Source organism: Barbus barbus, assembly GCF_936440315.1.
Source record: "Barbus barbus genome assembly, chromosome: 45".
Lineage (NCBI taxonomy): Eukaryota > Metazoa > Chordata > Actinopteri > Cypriniformes > Cyprinidae > Barbus > Barbus barbus.
Genome location: NC_136723.1, coordinates 6,947,143 through 6,963,497, shown reverse-complemented (window position 1 = coordinate 6,963,497; position 16,355 = coordinate 6,947,143). Strand labels below are relative to the sequence as shown.

The 16,355-nt window shown below is 36.2% G+C and overlaps 1 protein-coding gene across 1 annotated transcript; it reads left to right on the top strand.

The window, feature by feature from the left end:
- The first annotated feature begins 239 nt into the window (after positions 1–239).
- On the top strand, positions 240–14,575 carry LOC306864235 (keratin, type I cytoskeletal 18-like). Its single transcript, XM_079408087.1, has 9 exons — positions 240–298; positions 2,009–2,406; positions 3,026–3,108; positions 3,188–3,344; positions 4,796–4,960; positions 6,318–6,443; positions 10,975–11,192; positions 11,371–11,399; positions 12,789–14,575. The coding sequence occupies exons 2-9, from the start codon at positions 2,014–2,016 to the stop codon at positions 12,902–12,904; spliced, it is 1,287 nt and encodes a 428-aa protein (XP_079264213.1). The 5' UTR covers positions 240–298; positions 2,009–2,013; the 3' UTR covers positions 12,905–14,575.
- The last annotated feature ends 1,780 nt before the right edge of the window (positions 14,576–16,355 follow it).

Here is a 16,355-nt window from a genome sequence, read left to right as displayed (position 1 = left end):
AGAGCTTGTCCTGCAGGCACACAGAGCAGGCTTTGTTTTTTCATTCTCTTTGCTCACGTTATAGCAGAAACCTGTTGAATATTTCATGCCATGATCTCTGGTGTCTTGAGTTACACTAGTGTGAACAGCTTGAGTTTGAGAGAGAGTCAGGTGGGCTCCTCCCACAGGTGTTCAGGTGTACTATAAGCCTCGCCCCCTGTCCCGAGCTCTATATTAGGGCACCGTTAGGTACTGGCCGCAGCTTAACGCTCCTCACATCACACAGCACAGACGCCGTCCTTCACTTCCAAGACCACAGGTATGAGACTTCTTTAACTTCTTTTCATAGCCTAACCACATATACACCAGCCTCTTGTCAAATGGTAAAACCAAATGGAATTAAATGTTATGATTCACATTAAATTTGCAACATTTATATTGAGTTATATAGATTTAAAGTGCAGGGATCATAATGAAGGAACTCTGTAATTCTAAATTCTTGAGAAAAAGTTTAATTTTAATTTTATTCCGGTGTTTTGTAATGACCGATAACTGGTTTTAAAGATGTTTCACATCCACAAATGAGTCGTATTGTGTTGTTTGGAGTAACTCTAATTGTTTTAAACAACACATGAGGCATAGCTAGTCTCCAAGACAGCAAGCCTTGCATCAGAAGAAGGTTAATTGTTTGATGTGCCAACACAAAGCAACAATGCAGTGTCCATTTACATATCATGTGATCTTTATCATTCAAGTTCTGTGCACTGTTTGATGCTCTTAATACTTCATTGAGCAGAAACCATGAAATGATAAAGGACTGTACAAGCATTTCTACTGAAGTCATTTGTCATTAAAAATAACTGTCCATTGCTAGCTTAGACTTGTTTCCTGAGTGGACACACACACACACACACACACACACACACAGTAATAAACATTTGGGGGGTTAAATGTGGTTAACTGTCATGAAAATAAAGCCATAATGCAAAATATCTTACATTTTTTCTTACATTTTATATATATGCACAATATTAGCAATCCTAAAAATAGGCTTGATTTTTTGCTGAGATATATCTGGACATTTCTTTGTGAGATTCCCTCCTGACAGTCACCTCTGTCAGAGTTGGGATTCTGGTCCCAGATCAGCATAAAGAGCTCCTTCAGCCCAGAGCTGTTTAACAGTAGCAGGCTGTCAGACGGTTATCACTTTATGGCAGGAGATAAATGGATTAGGAAGGTGTGAACCAACTCTCTTAAGCAGCCCAGAGTTGAGAAGTCATTTATTACAGAGTTTGGACATTTACTTCTAGCTGTAAAATCCAGCATGGGTGAGCAATGGAAAATGTTTGGCTTGAAAGGCTTCCTTTAAAAAGTCCATTTGTATAGAGAACATTTTAAGCTGAATATCCTGCGGTTAGGTGGAGATGTGTGATGTTCTTCTACACCAAATATGTGACCCTGGACCACAAAACCAGTCATAAGTGTTATAAATAAGCTTTCCATTGATGTATGGTTTGTTAGGGATAGGACAATATTTGGCTGAGTTACAACTATTTGAATATCTGGAATCCGAGGGTACAAAAAAAAAAAAAGTTTTCATATATTTATGGTAGAAAATTTACAAAATATCTTCATGGAACATGATCTTTACTTAATATCCTAAAAAAATATCAATAATTTTGACCCATGCAATGTATTGTTTGCTATTGCTACAAAAAATATACCCGTGCTGCTTATGACTGGTTTTGTGGTCTAGGGTCAGATATGATTTTCTTTGCACATTGTTGGTATTTTTCTGCAAATGTTTCTCAAAATGTGGCAATAATGGGCAGTTTGAGTTTATTCTTATTCTAAAAGCACATTACATTACTGCTGTATAACTTAGTGCATGTGTGTAACACTGTTACACAATCCATTTCTTACATGTAGGCTATAACCTCTGATGATATTTTAAAAACAAAGCTATTAGTTATAGTTATTCATCAAAAATGTTGAGTACATACTGAAATTCATCTCCTCCTGTCTACAGAGGTCATGTCGTCCAGTCTGTCTGTACGGAGTTTCTCTCTGGGCCGGCAGCCCTCTTTCTCCAGCATGTCTCTGAGGGACAGCGGACGTGCCCGATCCAAAGCCGCCGTCTCATTCGCTGCCGCCAAGCCTCTGTCTCGCTCTGCCTCCATGAGCATGTCAGATCTGAACGGCCTGAGCAACCTGTCCCTCAATGGCCTTCATGGCAACAGCACCAATGAGAAAGAGGCCATGCAAAGCCTCAACAGCCGACTCGCCAGCTACCTAGACAAGGTCCGCTCTCTGGAGAAGTCCAACGCCGACCTGGAGCTGAGGATCAAACAACTGATGCTGGAGCGTGTGCCGAAAGGGCACGATATTGATTCCATGATGGCCCAAGCTCATGCTCTGGAACAGGAAGTATGTGGACAATGCCCTTAAGGTCTTTTAATGAAAACAAGATTGTTTGCATGGCTCGTGGTGTGTAGGTATACACATGCTCTGAAAGTCTGCTCAGCAATGTCTATGATCATTAGCCCTACCAGACACACTAGTTAAATAATTACCTACTGTCAGACTAAACAGTTACCTTTTAACAAAGAAGGAAAGCACCTAAACCTGAATAAATAGCTTTGTAAAAGGGGTCGAAAGTCTCAGCTGGTTACCCAATGGTACTAGGTGATGAAGTGATGAGTTAAGTTTCCATCACAACTCTGTCTTTTCAGAAAAGCAACATAATACATAATTGCTCCATAAGTATCATCTATGACAAGGTTGTCCAGTTCTGGAGGAGCACCTTCCTGCAGAGGTTTGCATTTACTTGCTTCAACACACATGCCCGAAAGTTTCGAATGATCCTAAAGTCCTTAATTAGCTGGTTCAGGTGTGTTTAATAAGGTTTGGAAACAAACTCTGTATGAAGGTGGTCTTCTAGGAGCAAGACACTCCAGGTTGGGCCATCTTCCACTATGATCATTTTATTGGTGGTTTCAATGTGTTTGAGATGTGCAACTTCATCTTCATGTTCTGTACCTTACAGATAAGGAAGAAGACCCTGGAGAACGCTCGGATCATGCTTGAGATCGATAACGCCAAGCTGGCTGCAGATGATTTCAGAATTAAGTGAGTGTATGACTTCCTGCACCTCTCAAAACATCTGCTGAGGAACTTTAGGAGGCATTGACTTGATGTGTGCTTGCAGATGGGAGACGGAGAGTGCGATGTGTCAGTCGGTGGAGCGGGACTGTGCGGCCCTGAAGAAAGCCAAGTCAGACCATGACCAGATCATCGCCACAATCCGTGGTGACCTGGACAGTCTGAAAGAGGAACTTTACTTCCTGAAGAAAAATCATGAGGAGGTAAGATCTCCACCTAGAAACGAAATCACGAATGCTGCACCTGTTGCTCCTCATTTCTGCATTCCCTCAGTTTACAAAGTGGTTAAAAAGCACCATGTAATTGTACATGAAGAGTAAGATGTGTACCAGTCCAAAGTTCAGGGTTTTTTTTATTCGTTTCAACCTTCTGTTGATGTAATTCTGTTGTGCATATGTTAATGCAGGAACTGATGTAATCTCTTCCATTATAGTTCCATTGTAGTTAGAACCTTTAACATCCATGGAATCCTTCCATTTCATGAAAGGTTCTTTATAGTGGAAAAAAAGGTTCTTCTAAGAAGATTCTTTGAGGAACCAGAAATTGTTCCTCAAATGTGTGAAAACCCCCTTTTGGTATTTTTATTTTTATCTCTGTGACAGTCTTGTCAAACCCTTGAAGAGTCTCAAGTGGTGACCTCTACTGTCCATGCTTGGAGTCATTTGTAACTCTATCCATGCGGTTCTTTTGTCTCATGAAATCTAAGCTGTGCCTCACAGCTAACCTCCTGGCACTGAGTCAAGTGCTGATTGTCATTTTTAGGCCAGAAACTTGCTTTGCACAACTACACAAAGATGCATATCCTTGGCTAACAAATTCCAAGTGCAAAGGAGGTGTACAAATACTTTAATCCTTGTGTTAATTTGAAACTAACAAGTCTCCGTTCAAAAGAGGGTGATAGAGTTACTATTAAACATCTGTGCCTTTGAACCAGTATAAGTATTTAGTTAGTTTAATAACTTGATCTAGCTTGCTCAGCATGATTCTCTTTAAACTGTAGCTTTGAAATGGCAATAGTTGACTTGCAAAAGAATAATGCAATAATGGCCGATGAGGGCAGTACTGAGAATGCAATGGGTACTTGTTTTGTTATGAACTGCATTCGGAATTATTGTGTGTTTGTTGTACTTGTATAGACTATGTGTTAAGCCTTACTTGTCACTGGTGCATTGATGAACCACAAACCAACAAGTAAGAAAAAAATACTCAGGAAGTACAGAAATATTCTCATGCTTTCTCACGCATAGACTCTGTGTATATTTGGAAAGAAGGGTGTGGTGTCATGGTTGTCAAATATTCAAAATATATCTGGCGTGTTTGTCTTTTGTTGTGCGAGGCACGTGCATACTCCCCTTGTGAGCAACATGAGATCAACACCGTTAAATATTCATTGAGAAGAACTTAATAATGAAGTAACTTCCACCAACCTTGTGCCACCACGTGATATCAAATTCCCAGCATTCACTCCGCAGTCTCAAATCACCACTCAAACCACACGCCAATGTTCAAACACGAAATACACACACATTTAACCTATCCAAACATGTTAAATATCTCATTAGTCAAAGACTAACAGTTTTTGTTAATTCCTCAGAAAGTTACCAGACAATTTGTTTAGTCGTTCAACATCCTTCTCTCAATACTTTTCCCACAGGAAATAGACAGCCTGAGGGCCCGGATTGCTCAAGAGGATGTGAGTGTGGAGGTGGATGCGGCCCACGGGCCAGAGCTGGGGACAATTCTCTTTGACCTCAGGTCTCAGTATGAAGGCATTGTCCAGAAGAACAAGGAGGAAGCTGAGAACTGGTACCGTAAAAAGGTTGGTGTTCCCAGAGGATCGGGGTCAGATCCAGTGGCTATTTGCTCCCATTAAGAGTTTCCTAGACCCAGATCACATTTCACTGACAAAAACACCTTGGTACAACCCAATTACTATGTATTACCATTTAATAACACCTTGTTAAATGATAATATGCAATACCATGATATTTTTGTACACTAAAGCATAGTATTTACATGTTACTCCAAAGTATTTCGTAATATGTTTTTGCACGTGGTTCCACAGCAATGGTTTTGGAAAGTGAACCCATGCAATTTAAATAAGGTATTTCAAAAATACTGTGGTATTACCATGTTTTTATATATATATATATTTTATATATTACTATCATGGTTTTTTTGAACATATAAATACCATGCTTTAATACCATGTTATGGAACTATGGTAGTTATTTACGTAAGTTAAACCATGTTTAAACCATAAACCATATGTTACTCTAAGCTACTTTTTTGGCAAGGTATTTACATGAGGTACTTCAAAAATAAAATGGTATTATCATGTTTTTTTTTTTGGTAAAATGGAACCACAATCAACCACAATCTGAGCTAAATCTAAATCATGATATTTCAAGGTACTTCAAAATACTGTGGTATTACCATGTTTTTAAAAAATGTGGATCCACTTTACTATCATGTTTTGAACATATAAATATAGTTTTGTAAGCCCGACACTATGGAAGTACTATGGCATTTTTGGGAAATGAAACCATGGTATTTGCATATGTTACTTCAAAAATAATGTGGAATCATCATGTTTTTTATAATAATAATAATAATAATAATAAACCACAGTATTATCATGTTTTTTAACCATAGTGATACCATGGTATTTTTGTAAGCTAAACCATGGTATATGTTAATCTAAGTTACTTTTTTGGACATGACGTGCACATGGAAACCACACCTTGGTATTTTTTTGTAATCCAAAGTATTTACAAGGTACTCCAAGGTACTTCAAAAATAAAATGGTATTGCCATGTTTTTTTAAATATGGAACCACAATGTTATTTCAAAGTACTTAGAAACTATTGTGGTATTATCTTGTGTTTTGAACATGAAAACCATACCATGGTATTTTTTTGTATATAAAACCAAGGCATATACATGGTACTCTAGGTATACTTTTGGACATAGAGCCATGGTAATCATTGTTTTAGTAAATATCAATGCTCCATGCTAGAACGACTGATACATCATTATATAAGACTTTGTGTTGCAGTTAATCAGACCTTTGGCAGAATGTATTACTTTCTTCTGTTGCATGCAGACCATTTTTGTAACCCATCACTGCATGTGTGCGTGTGTGTGTGTGTGTGTGTGTGTGTGTGTGTGTGTAGTTGGAGACGGTGCAGACGCAGGTGCGTGAGAGTAATGAAGCCCTGAGAGGGGCTCAGAGTGAACTAACCGAGAGGCAGCGCTTTCTGCAGACACTGGAAGTGGAACTGGAGAGCCTTCATAAACAGGTCAGACCATAGCAGGAGGAACCTTTTAAGGACCATTCCTGTTCCTTGAGTGAACCACTAGAGTCGTGGCCAGTGCAGATACAGTTACCGCTTAGCAATGGAAAGTAAAACCCTGCCCTTTATGTCGAGGTTATTTGAATGACCCAGGCCATAAATGCTCCGTCGCATGCCTTTACTTACTTTCACAAGTCAAATGTAAGTGGCAAGAAGCACAAGACACAGTTTGTTGTTAGATTATGGAGTAAAAAAAGGGGTCAGTAGAAACCCTACTACAAGCAATACACATGTAATAGATCTCCAAAGAGGAACTTTTCCATCAGAGCACTCACTTTGAAACAGGTGTGCTTGTTTTCATGACCTTTGAATCTCATGCCAGTCTAAGATCACTCCCAGCATCTCAGATGTAGTTGCTATAAACAGGTCACGCTTGTGTAAATAAGCCAAGACATAAGATGCTTACATGGGGGTTGTTTTGTAGTAGTTTCTCTGCTGGCACAATTATTTTGAGGGTGCAAATTGATGCATAAAGGCACCTTATAATCCCCTAATAATTAAAATTCAAGTTGTTCCAATCCTGTATGACTTGCTTTCCTCGGTGGAACACAAAGGATAGAGAATGTTCATGCTGTATGTGTTTGTATAAAGGTTTTGCACCTCATCAGCACGTGAGCAGTAGCCAAAAAAGCCTCATTGTTCCTTTATCACTAACTGGTGGCTGGCAGTTTAAACACGATTATATGCAAACTAAATAGAATCGGGTTATTTACTGATGGAATAGCTTCATTTACATGCTATACATATATATATATATATATATATATATACACAGGTGCATCTCAATAAATTAGAATGTCCTAAAAGGGTAATTTTTTCTTGTAAGTTATTTCAAAAAGTGAAACTTTCATATATTTTAGATTCATCGCATGTAAAGTAAAACATTTCAAAAGTTTTTTTGTTTTAATTTTGATGATTAGAGCTTACTGCTCATGAAAGTCAAAAATCAGTATCTCAAAATATTAGAATATTTACATTTGAGTTTCAATTAATGACCATCTCTACAGTATAAATTCCGGGTATCTCTTGCTCTTTGAAACCACAATAATGGGGAAGACTGCTGACTTGGCAATGGTCCAAAAGACGAGCATTGAGACCCTCCACAAAGAGGGTAAGTCACAGAGGGTCATTACTGAAAGGTGTGGCTGTTTACAGAGTGCTGTATCAAAGCATATTACATGCAAAGTTGACTGGAAGGAAGAATTTGGTTAGGAAAAGGTGCACAAGCTACAGGGATGACTGCAAGATTGAGAATACTGTCAAGCAAAGCTGATTCAAACACTTGGGAGAGCTTCACAAGGAGTGGACTGAAGCTGGAGTCAGTGCATCAAGAGTCACCACGCTCAGACATCTTCAGGAAAAGGGCTACCAAGCCACTTCTGAACCAGAGACAACGTCAGAAGCGTCTTACCTGGGCTGTGGAGAAAAAGAACTGGACTGTTGCTCAGTGGTCAAACGTCCTCTTTTCAGATGAAAGTAAATTTTGCATTTCATTTGGAAATCAAGGTCCCAGAGTCTGGAGGAAGAGTGGAGAGGCACAGAATCCATGTTGCTTGAAGTCCAGTGTGAAGTTTCCACAGTCAGTGATGATTTGGGCTGCCATGTCATCTGCTGGTGTTGGTCCACTGTGTTTTCTGAAGTCCACAGTCAGCGCAGCCATCTACCAGGAAATTTTAGAGCACTTCATGCTTCCTTCTGCTGACAAGCTTTATGGAGATGCTAATTTCATTTTCCAGCAGGACTTGGCACCTGCCCACACTGCCAAAAGTACCAAAAGCTGGTTCAATGATCATGGTGTTACTGTGCTTGATTGGCCAGCAAACTCGCCTGACCTGAACCCCATAGAGAATCTATGGGGTATTGTCAAGAGGAAGATGAGAGACACCAGACCCAACAATGCAGATGACCAGAAGGCCGCTATCAAAGCAGCCTGGGCTTCCGTTACACCTGAGCAGTGCCACAAACTGATCACCTCCATGCCACGCCAAATTGAGGCAGTAATTAAAGCAAAAGGAGCCCCTACCAAGTATTGAGTACATATACAGTAAATTAACATTCTTACAACATTCATCCAGCAATTCACTAAAAATGTTTTTTATTGGTCTTATGAAGTACTCTAATTTGTTGAGGTGAATTGGTGGGTTTTTGTTAAATGTGAGCCTAAATCATCATAATTAAAAGAACCAAAGACTTAAACTACTTCAGTCTGTGTGCATTGAATTTATTTAACACACGAGTTTCACAATTTGAGTTGAATTACTGAAATAAATTAACTTTTCCATGACATTCTAATTTATTGAGATGCACCTGTATATATTTGTTATTAAAAATTTTATTTTATCTTCAGGCTTTTGACAATTTTATTGATAATAGAGGGAGGACAGGAAATTATTGTGAATTATTGTGCATCTCCCATTTGAGCACCACTGCTTCATGTGTTAAAGTGTTACTCCACCCCAAAATGAAAATTTTGTCATTAAATCACTGACCACCATGTTGTTCCAAACCCGTAAAAGCTTCGTTCGTCTTCGGAACACAATTTAAGATATTTTGGGTGGAAACGGGGTGGCTTGTGAGTCGTGACTGTCCCATTGACTGCCAAGTAAATGACACTGTCAAGGCCCAGAAGAGTATGAGAGATGTAAGAGAATGTTATGTCAAACTAACATGGTATTCGACGTGGTAGTAATAGCTCTCCAAAATGGCGCTATGGTGACGTGGAGGAGACAAAAAGCATTCTCGTAGCTTCGTAAAATGATGGTGATGTAATTTTGACGTAACATCATTTTTGACGATGTCTTTCATAGTTTTCTGGGCCTTAACAGTGTTATTTACTTGGCAGTCAATGGGACAGTCACAATCCTCCCTGTTTTCACCCAAAATATCTTAAATTGTTTTTCCGAAGATGAACGAAGCATTAACGGGTTTGGAACGACATGGGCAGGGCCGCATTAAGACCTCACTGGGCCCGGGGCTATGACTTACTGCAGGGACCCCCATCACAATAATTATACATATATATATATATATATATATATATATATATATATAGCTTTAAATAGGATTTTTATCCTATCAACATTTTTGATGCACTGATATTTCATAATTCTTGTTACTAATTACAATATCACAAAACATAATACTAGCCTATATAAAACCAAGCTTACAGAAGACAAGTAAACAGTCACGAATGACAAAAGAATAAAGATACATAACAAATCGACCTACTTGGACAAACTTAAAGCACTGAATAAAAAACATTATATTGTATAAAGTAAAGGTACAAATAGACTGAATAACTTTTGTAAAATATTGAATTTATACAGTGAAGACTATTCAGTCAAGGACATGGAGTGATTTTCTTTCTGATGTTTGATTCACATTATTAACACAAATGGCAACAGGAGCTATTTTAGGCTCCTTTAGAGGAATAGTTCACCCAAAAATGAAAATTCTTTGTTGAACGCAAAAGAATATATTGGGAACAACACTGGTAACCAAACAGCTTCTGCATGACTTTCATAGTAAGAAAAGAAATGCACTATTGGAGTCAATAGGGATCAGAAACCTTCTGGTTATGAACATTCTTCAAAATACCTTCTTTTATGTTGAGGTGAACAAAGAAATTCATACAGGTTCAGAACAACTCGAGTCTATCCCTTTAAAATCTCATCATACAATGCCAGGATCTCACAGTCACAAATGACTGTTTACGAGCATACTTGCAAGGATGGGCATTTTGACACATAACTATGTGTATTTGAACGTTTAAGTTGAAGGCGCGAAAAAGAACTCAAGTTTAAGCAGGTGCTTAACGCGCGCCATATGCCAGAATGAATTAATGTCTTCTTAATGTCCCTGAACAGTTACATTTGTTTTTAAACCACAATGTTTAAAATGGGTTTAAATGATAAGCTAACATCATGACACGCAAAACGATTGCGATATTTCTACCGGATTACTTCTCGACCCAAAAGCGAATATTATCACAAATTAAGATATTTTTGAGAGCTTTCTGAAACTCTATACACAGCAACACAACTGACATGTTCAAGGCCCAGAAACATAGTAAAGACGTTGTTAAAATAGTGACATCATATGACATGTATGTGTCGCGGTACTCTCGTGAACACGCGTTGAAAACCGACACGGAAGAGAAGAAATTGTTGAATAAAGTAGTTATTTTTGTTTTCTTTGTGCACAAAAAGTATTCTTGTATCTTCATAACATTACGGTTGAACCACTGATGTCACATGGACTATTTTAACGATACCCTTACTACCTTTCTGGGCCTTGAATGTGTCAATTGTGTTGCTGTCTATGGAGGGTCAGAAAGCTCTCGGATTTCATCAAAATATCTTAATTTGTGTTCTGTAGATGAACGAAGGTCTTATGGGTTTGGAACGACATGAGAGTAAGTTCATTAATGACAGTAAATGAATGACAGAATTTTAATTTTTTTTAACCCCTCTCACAGGTGGCGGCTATGGAGGGTAACCTGAGTGAGACGGGGCAGAAGTACACCTTGGAGATGGAGCGACTGCAGGCTACCCTGGCCCAGCTGGAGGAAAGCCTGTCGCATCTGCGTCTGGACATGCAGCGCAACAAGACGGACTACGAGCAGCTCCTGCGCATCAAGCAGAACCTGGAGATGGAGATCGCAACCTACAGGAGGCTGTTGGAGGGGGAGGAAACGTGAGTGCAAGAGATTCTTGCAGTTTAACAACAATAAAAATTGTCACTGTTCACTCACCATAATGTCCTTCTAGTCTCTTTGTTGTTATTTTTTGTGACACTGATATTGATGTCTGAGATTTTAGCAGCTTAATGATTATTTTGATACTTACATCAGGTTTCTTTTTTTATTTCACAGGGTTAAAGAGACTCCTCCACCACCTAAGAGTGAGTACTCACTCATATAAAACGTGTCACATGCTACATTCAGCAAATACTAGAACAAATATGCACAGACTGATCTTACAAGTTATAGTCAACAAACATTGCAAAAAAAATTGCATAAGCGAATTTTCATGTAAAATTGATAAATAATGTAAGAGGGTTGACAGATTTATGGTTTAGCCATGAAACTACAAAGTTCTTTTGGATAGAAAAATTCAGTGGTGAAATTTCTTCATTTAAACCTTCACTTATTAGTTGCTTACTATAGAAAATCATGGTAACGGGGTGATATTTTAAGATTCTCTTCTGGCACACATCATAAAACATAAGATAAATTGCTAAAAAGGGGAGACCTTTGCATGTCCTTGAAGAGTTCACTTATTGAAATCATAATAATGTCAGTATTATAAAGGATTTTTGATTTATGGAATAATGTGTCACTTTAAAAAGAGAATAAAATGATGGTCAGATGGTTGATGCATAAACTGGGCACACAACCTCAGCTCTTTTAATAATACATAAAAAACATACAGGAAACATTTGAGTAAAAATGCAAACTTTTATTTACATATAGACTACTTTTCAAAAGTTTGTATTCGGTTTAATGTTTTTAAAAGAAGGCTCTTATGTTCATCAAGGCTGCATTTATTGGATCGAAAATACAGTAAAAACAGTAATATTGTGAAATATTATTGCAAATATAATGAATTGTTTCCTATTTGAATATATTTTAAAATGCAACTTATTCCTGTGATGCAAACAATCGTTACTCCAGTCTTCAGTGTCACATGATCCTTCAGAAATCATTTGAATATGCTGATTTGCTGCTCAAGAAACACTTATTATTAAACAGTCGTGCTGCTTCATATTTTTTTTTTTTTTTTAGTTTTTTCAGGATTCATTGATGAATATAAAGGGTGTTTATTTTAAATAGAAATCTTACTGTAATTTTTGATCAATTTAATGCATCCTTGTTGAGTAAAAGAATTATCTTCTTTTACAAATATATTATGTAAAAACACTTTTATTTTGAATGTGATTAGCCGTGATTAATCGATTTAACAGCTAAAGTAATAATAAAATTAATACTAATAATTTTACTGCATCGTCATAATTTTTTACACATTTCAGGGACACAAATGTCCCCCGTTCTTTATCGTATGATAGCGAGTTGATGCTTAAGTATATTTGAAGCTGGCTGAACTGTTGGGTAAACATTGATCAGATATCCGTTTGTGGCTCTGGAATGTTCTGGGAGTGCGTTTGTCCTCTCACCTGAGCTGCACACATTAAACACGGCCAAACAGAGGCAGCTCTCATAACAGAGCCTATATACAGCCCGCTGTCTGAAAGGAATCTGACATATCGCTCTCTCTGTCTTTCTCTCCGCAGAGGAGCCTGACGTTCGTACCCGTAAGATAGTGAAGGTGGTAACGCAAACCATGATCAATGGCAAAGTGGTGGACGAATCCAGCGAAGTCGAACAGATTGAGGAGACAAAGAAGTAAAACAAGAACAAGACCGTCTGTGTGATTCTCTGTATAAAAGCTTCTATTGTCTATTTAGGAGCCACATTACCTTGGGCCCCCACAGGGCCCCTGATTTTTCTTTCATTCCCAGTCTTTCAAAGAGATCATCTTTCCTTTCTCAAGCAACAGAAGAGCTGAAATTACTAGGAAGGCCATCAGATTTAGAGCTGAAACTGAAGAAGAAACAAGTGCTCCTGTTATTGCTTTTAGGGACTTATCAGATCACAACTCTTTATTCTTTCTGCATGCATGCAATATTTATTTCTAAATAGAGTAGTGTGAGGAAGAATTTATTTACTTAAGTGTTTGCTTATTTGTTGTTTCTGTCACACTTTCTCTGTAATAAAAATATTAAATGCAAATGATATTTTTTGTGACCATTTATGACTTTCAATCACCAAATCCAAAATATACTACAGGTATCTTTATTCACACATATGCACAATAGTATTGATTTAATAAAATAGTATTTATTTGCATCCATTTTCAATATGTAGTTCTTTGCAGAAACACTATATTAATATTAGTTTTCTTAATATTTAAAGTTTCTGTGTTATTAGTCTTAAACAGAAATGATCTTAAGGCGAATTGTTCATTATGTTTTTATCAGCTTATACAACAAGAGCTCATTATTTGGTTTAATGTTTATTAGTTTTAATTAGCATGTTCTTTATTTGTTATAAATCACTTCTGTTAAAATACGACAAGGTTGTTTCAGAAGATGTTTCTCCTGCTCAATAAAGAAAGAAAATAAAAAATAAATACATGCATAAATAAATACGTTAATTATTTAAATTTTATTTTTTATTTTTTAGTTACCGTTTTTAAAACAAAAATGCATTTCAGAAATTTGGAACAGTACAGTTTGGTAAAAGTCATATCAAAATGAATTACTTTGGCATTAATTAAATTATATGCTTAGCAAATTAAGCATTTTATAATTTTAAAAATTATTTGTTTAAATATTACATTTGCCAGTCTGCAATAAAACACAAAGATGTCTCTATGAACTCAAGTATTTCTCATCAAATTCTTCCAAGTCTAATTGATACAAGCATCCACATTACTTATATAACGCTATAATTTTATGGTATATCAACAAAAGTTTTTTTTGTTTGAGATTGAGGATTGAGTCAATTTTGTTTTTTGTAAACGAATTGCAGCACAAAAATCTGAGATAACATTATGCGAATGAAACTTGAGATTCCTGAGCTATGAAAGATCAACCTATGAGCAATGATATTTTATCTGATCAGCTTTAAGTTTGCAATGTCTCAATCAAGTCCTCTTTGATCATTTGATATTTAAACATGTCTGTCTTCTGTACAACAAATATAAAAAGTATGGATTTGTATAAGCAGATATAGTAGCCTGGAGAACAAGATAAATAATACAATAAATACAAAATATACACATAACAGAAATAATCACGAGTACTGAGACAAGTACTGAAAATACCCTAATGTACTGTAACAACACCTGTGTGATATTAATTTCACTTTGCAAACCAAAGTTACAAAAGATTTGAATGTAAAACATGTAAATCAAGTTGTTGGTTCACATCAGGACAACAAAGCTTTCCATTTATTAAAGGTTACTGTATTACTAGACTTGAAATTTGTTGTGCTGTATGTAATAAACTCATACAGGAAATAAAATGCCTCTTTATTCTTTCACATGGCACTATTTGAGCATTATAGTTAAAATGGGATCTGATTGGTGACTCCATCCTGATTGTCCTCAGCCTCATTCAGATGATTTGATCTGCTGCGTGTGATAGGCTGGTGAGGATTGAAGAGCGGTTTGGCATTTGTGGCCGTCTAGAGACTTCAGCAATCTGAACTCATCCCTGCACCGATCTGTCAGTGAAGAACAAGAGGATGCTCACTAAGAAACCCTGAAAAAATGTCCTGGATTCATTTAGAAGTCTGGACTGGAGTGCTCAGTTACATGCCATTAGAGTTTGTTATAGAAGAATGATATTTATTTTTTATTTTAATTTTATTCAGTGTGTGTGTGTGAGAGGCACTACAGTCAAAACTTTTTGAACAGTAAGATTTTTTACCTCTAGTCTTTTCTGCTCACCAAGCCTGCATTTATTTAATCCGAAATAAAGCAAAAACAGTCAAATTTTGAAATATTTTTCTATTTAAAATAACTGTTTTGTATTTGAATATATTGTAAAATGTCATTTATTCCTGTGATGCAAAGCTGTATTTTCAGCATCATTACTCCAGTCTTCAGTGTCACATGATCCCTCAGAAATAATAATAATATTCTGATTTGCTGCACAAAAAACATTTATTATTTTTTTCAGGTTTCTTTGATGAATAGAAAGTTCAGAAGAACAGCATTTATCTTAAATAGAAATCTTTTGTAACATTATAAATGTCTTTTTTTATCACACGATCAATTCAAAGCATCCTTGCTAAATAAAAGCATTAATTTCTATAATTTCTCCCCCTAAAAAAAATTAAACTGACTCCAAGTCTGTGAATGGTGTAGTGTATAATGTTACAAGAGCTTTTTATTTGAGATAAATGCTAATCTTTGGCTCGTTCTATTCATCAAAGAATCCTGAAAAAAATGTACTCAACTGTTTTAAATATTGATAATAATAAAACATATTTCTTGAACAGCAAATCGGCATATTAGAATGATTTCTGAAGATGAATTACATTTGAAAATATATTAATATAGAAAGCAATATTATTGCTTTGCTGTATTTTGGATGAAATAAATGCAGGCTTGGTGAGCAGAAGAAACTTCTTTAAAAAAAAAAAACATTAAAAATTTTACTGTTAAAAAAAATGTATATTTAGAATAAATGTCAAAATATATTTTAATATTTTCTTCATGTCATATTTCTTTATTTAAGATATAATCTTTATATATAAATAAATATATAAAAATAAATAAAAAATAACAATATATATATTATAATATAAAAGATATGATTTATTTTTATATTCAAAATGTTTACTATATAATTTAAATATTTACTATTTTACTAGCGATTCCTGCACAAACAAATTTCTCAAACTTTTCCTCTGTTTTTTATTTGTTTGTTTGTAAAATTAAATTAAATTAAATTTTCTCGCTGGTAAGCAAGAACTTAGCAACCAACCAGAGCAAGTTTTGCATGAGCAAAAACACCACTCAGATTGTTTTCAATGTAAAAATGTAGTTTTGGTTGTATTTTGATGATTTGGGCCTGTTGGCTACTTGCTTCAGATGACCAATAACTTCCTAAAGAACACATTTGATTAACTTTACTATTTATCTGCTTCACACTTTGGCACAATTCCATAACAGGGCCAAAATAATACTCTAAAACCCTTGGAAACGGGACCAGGAACATTAGACAACAGCACAGCGGTGGCAAAGTGTGGGAAAAATAATGTTCCACAATGATGGCTGAGATCATGCA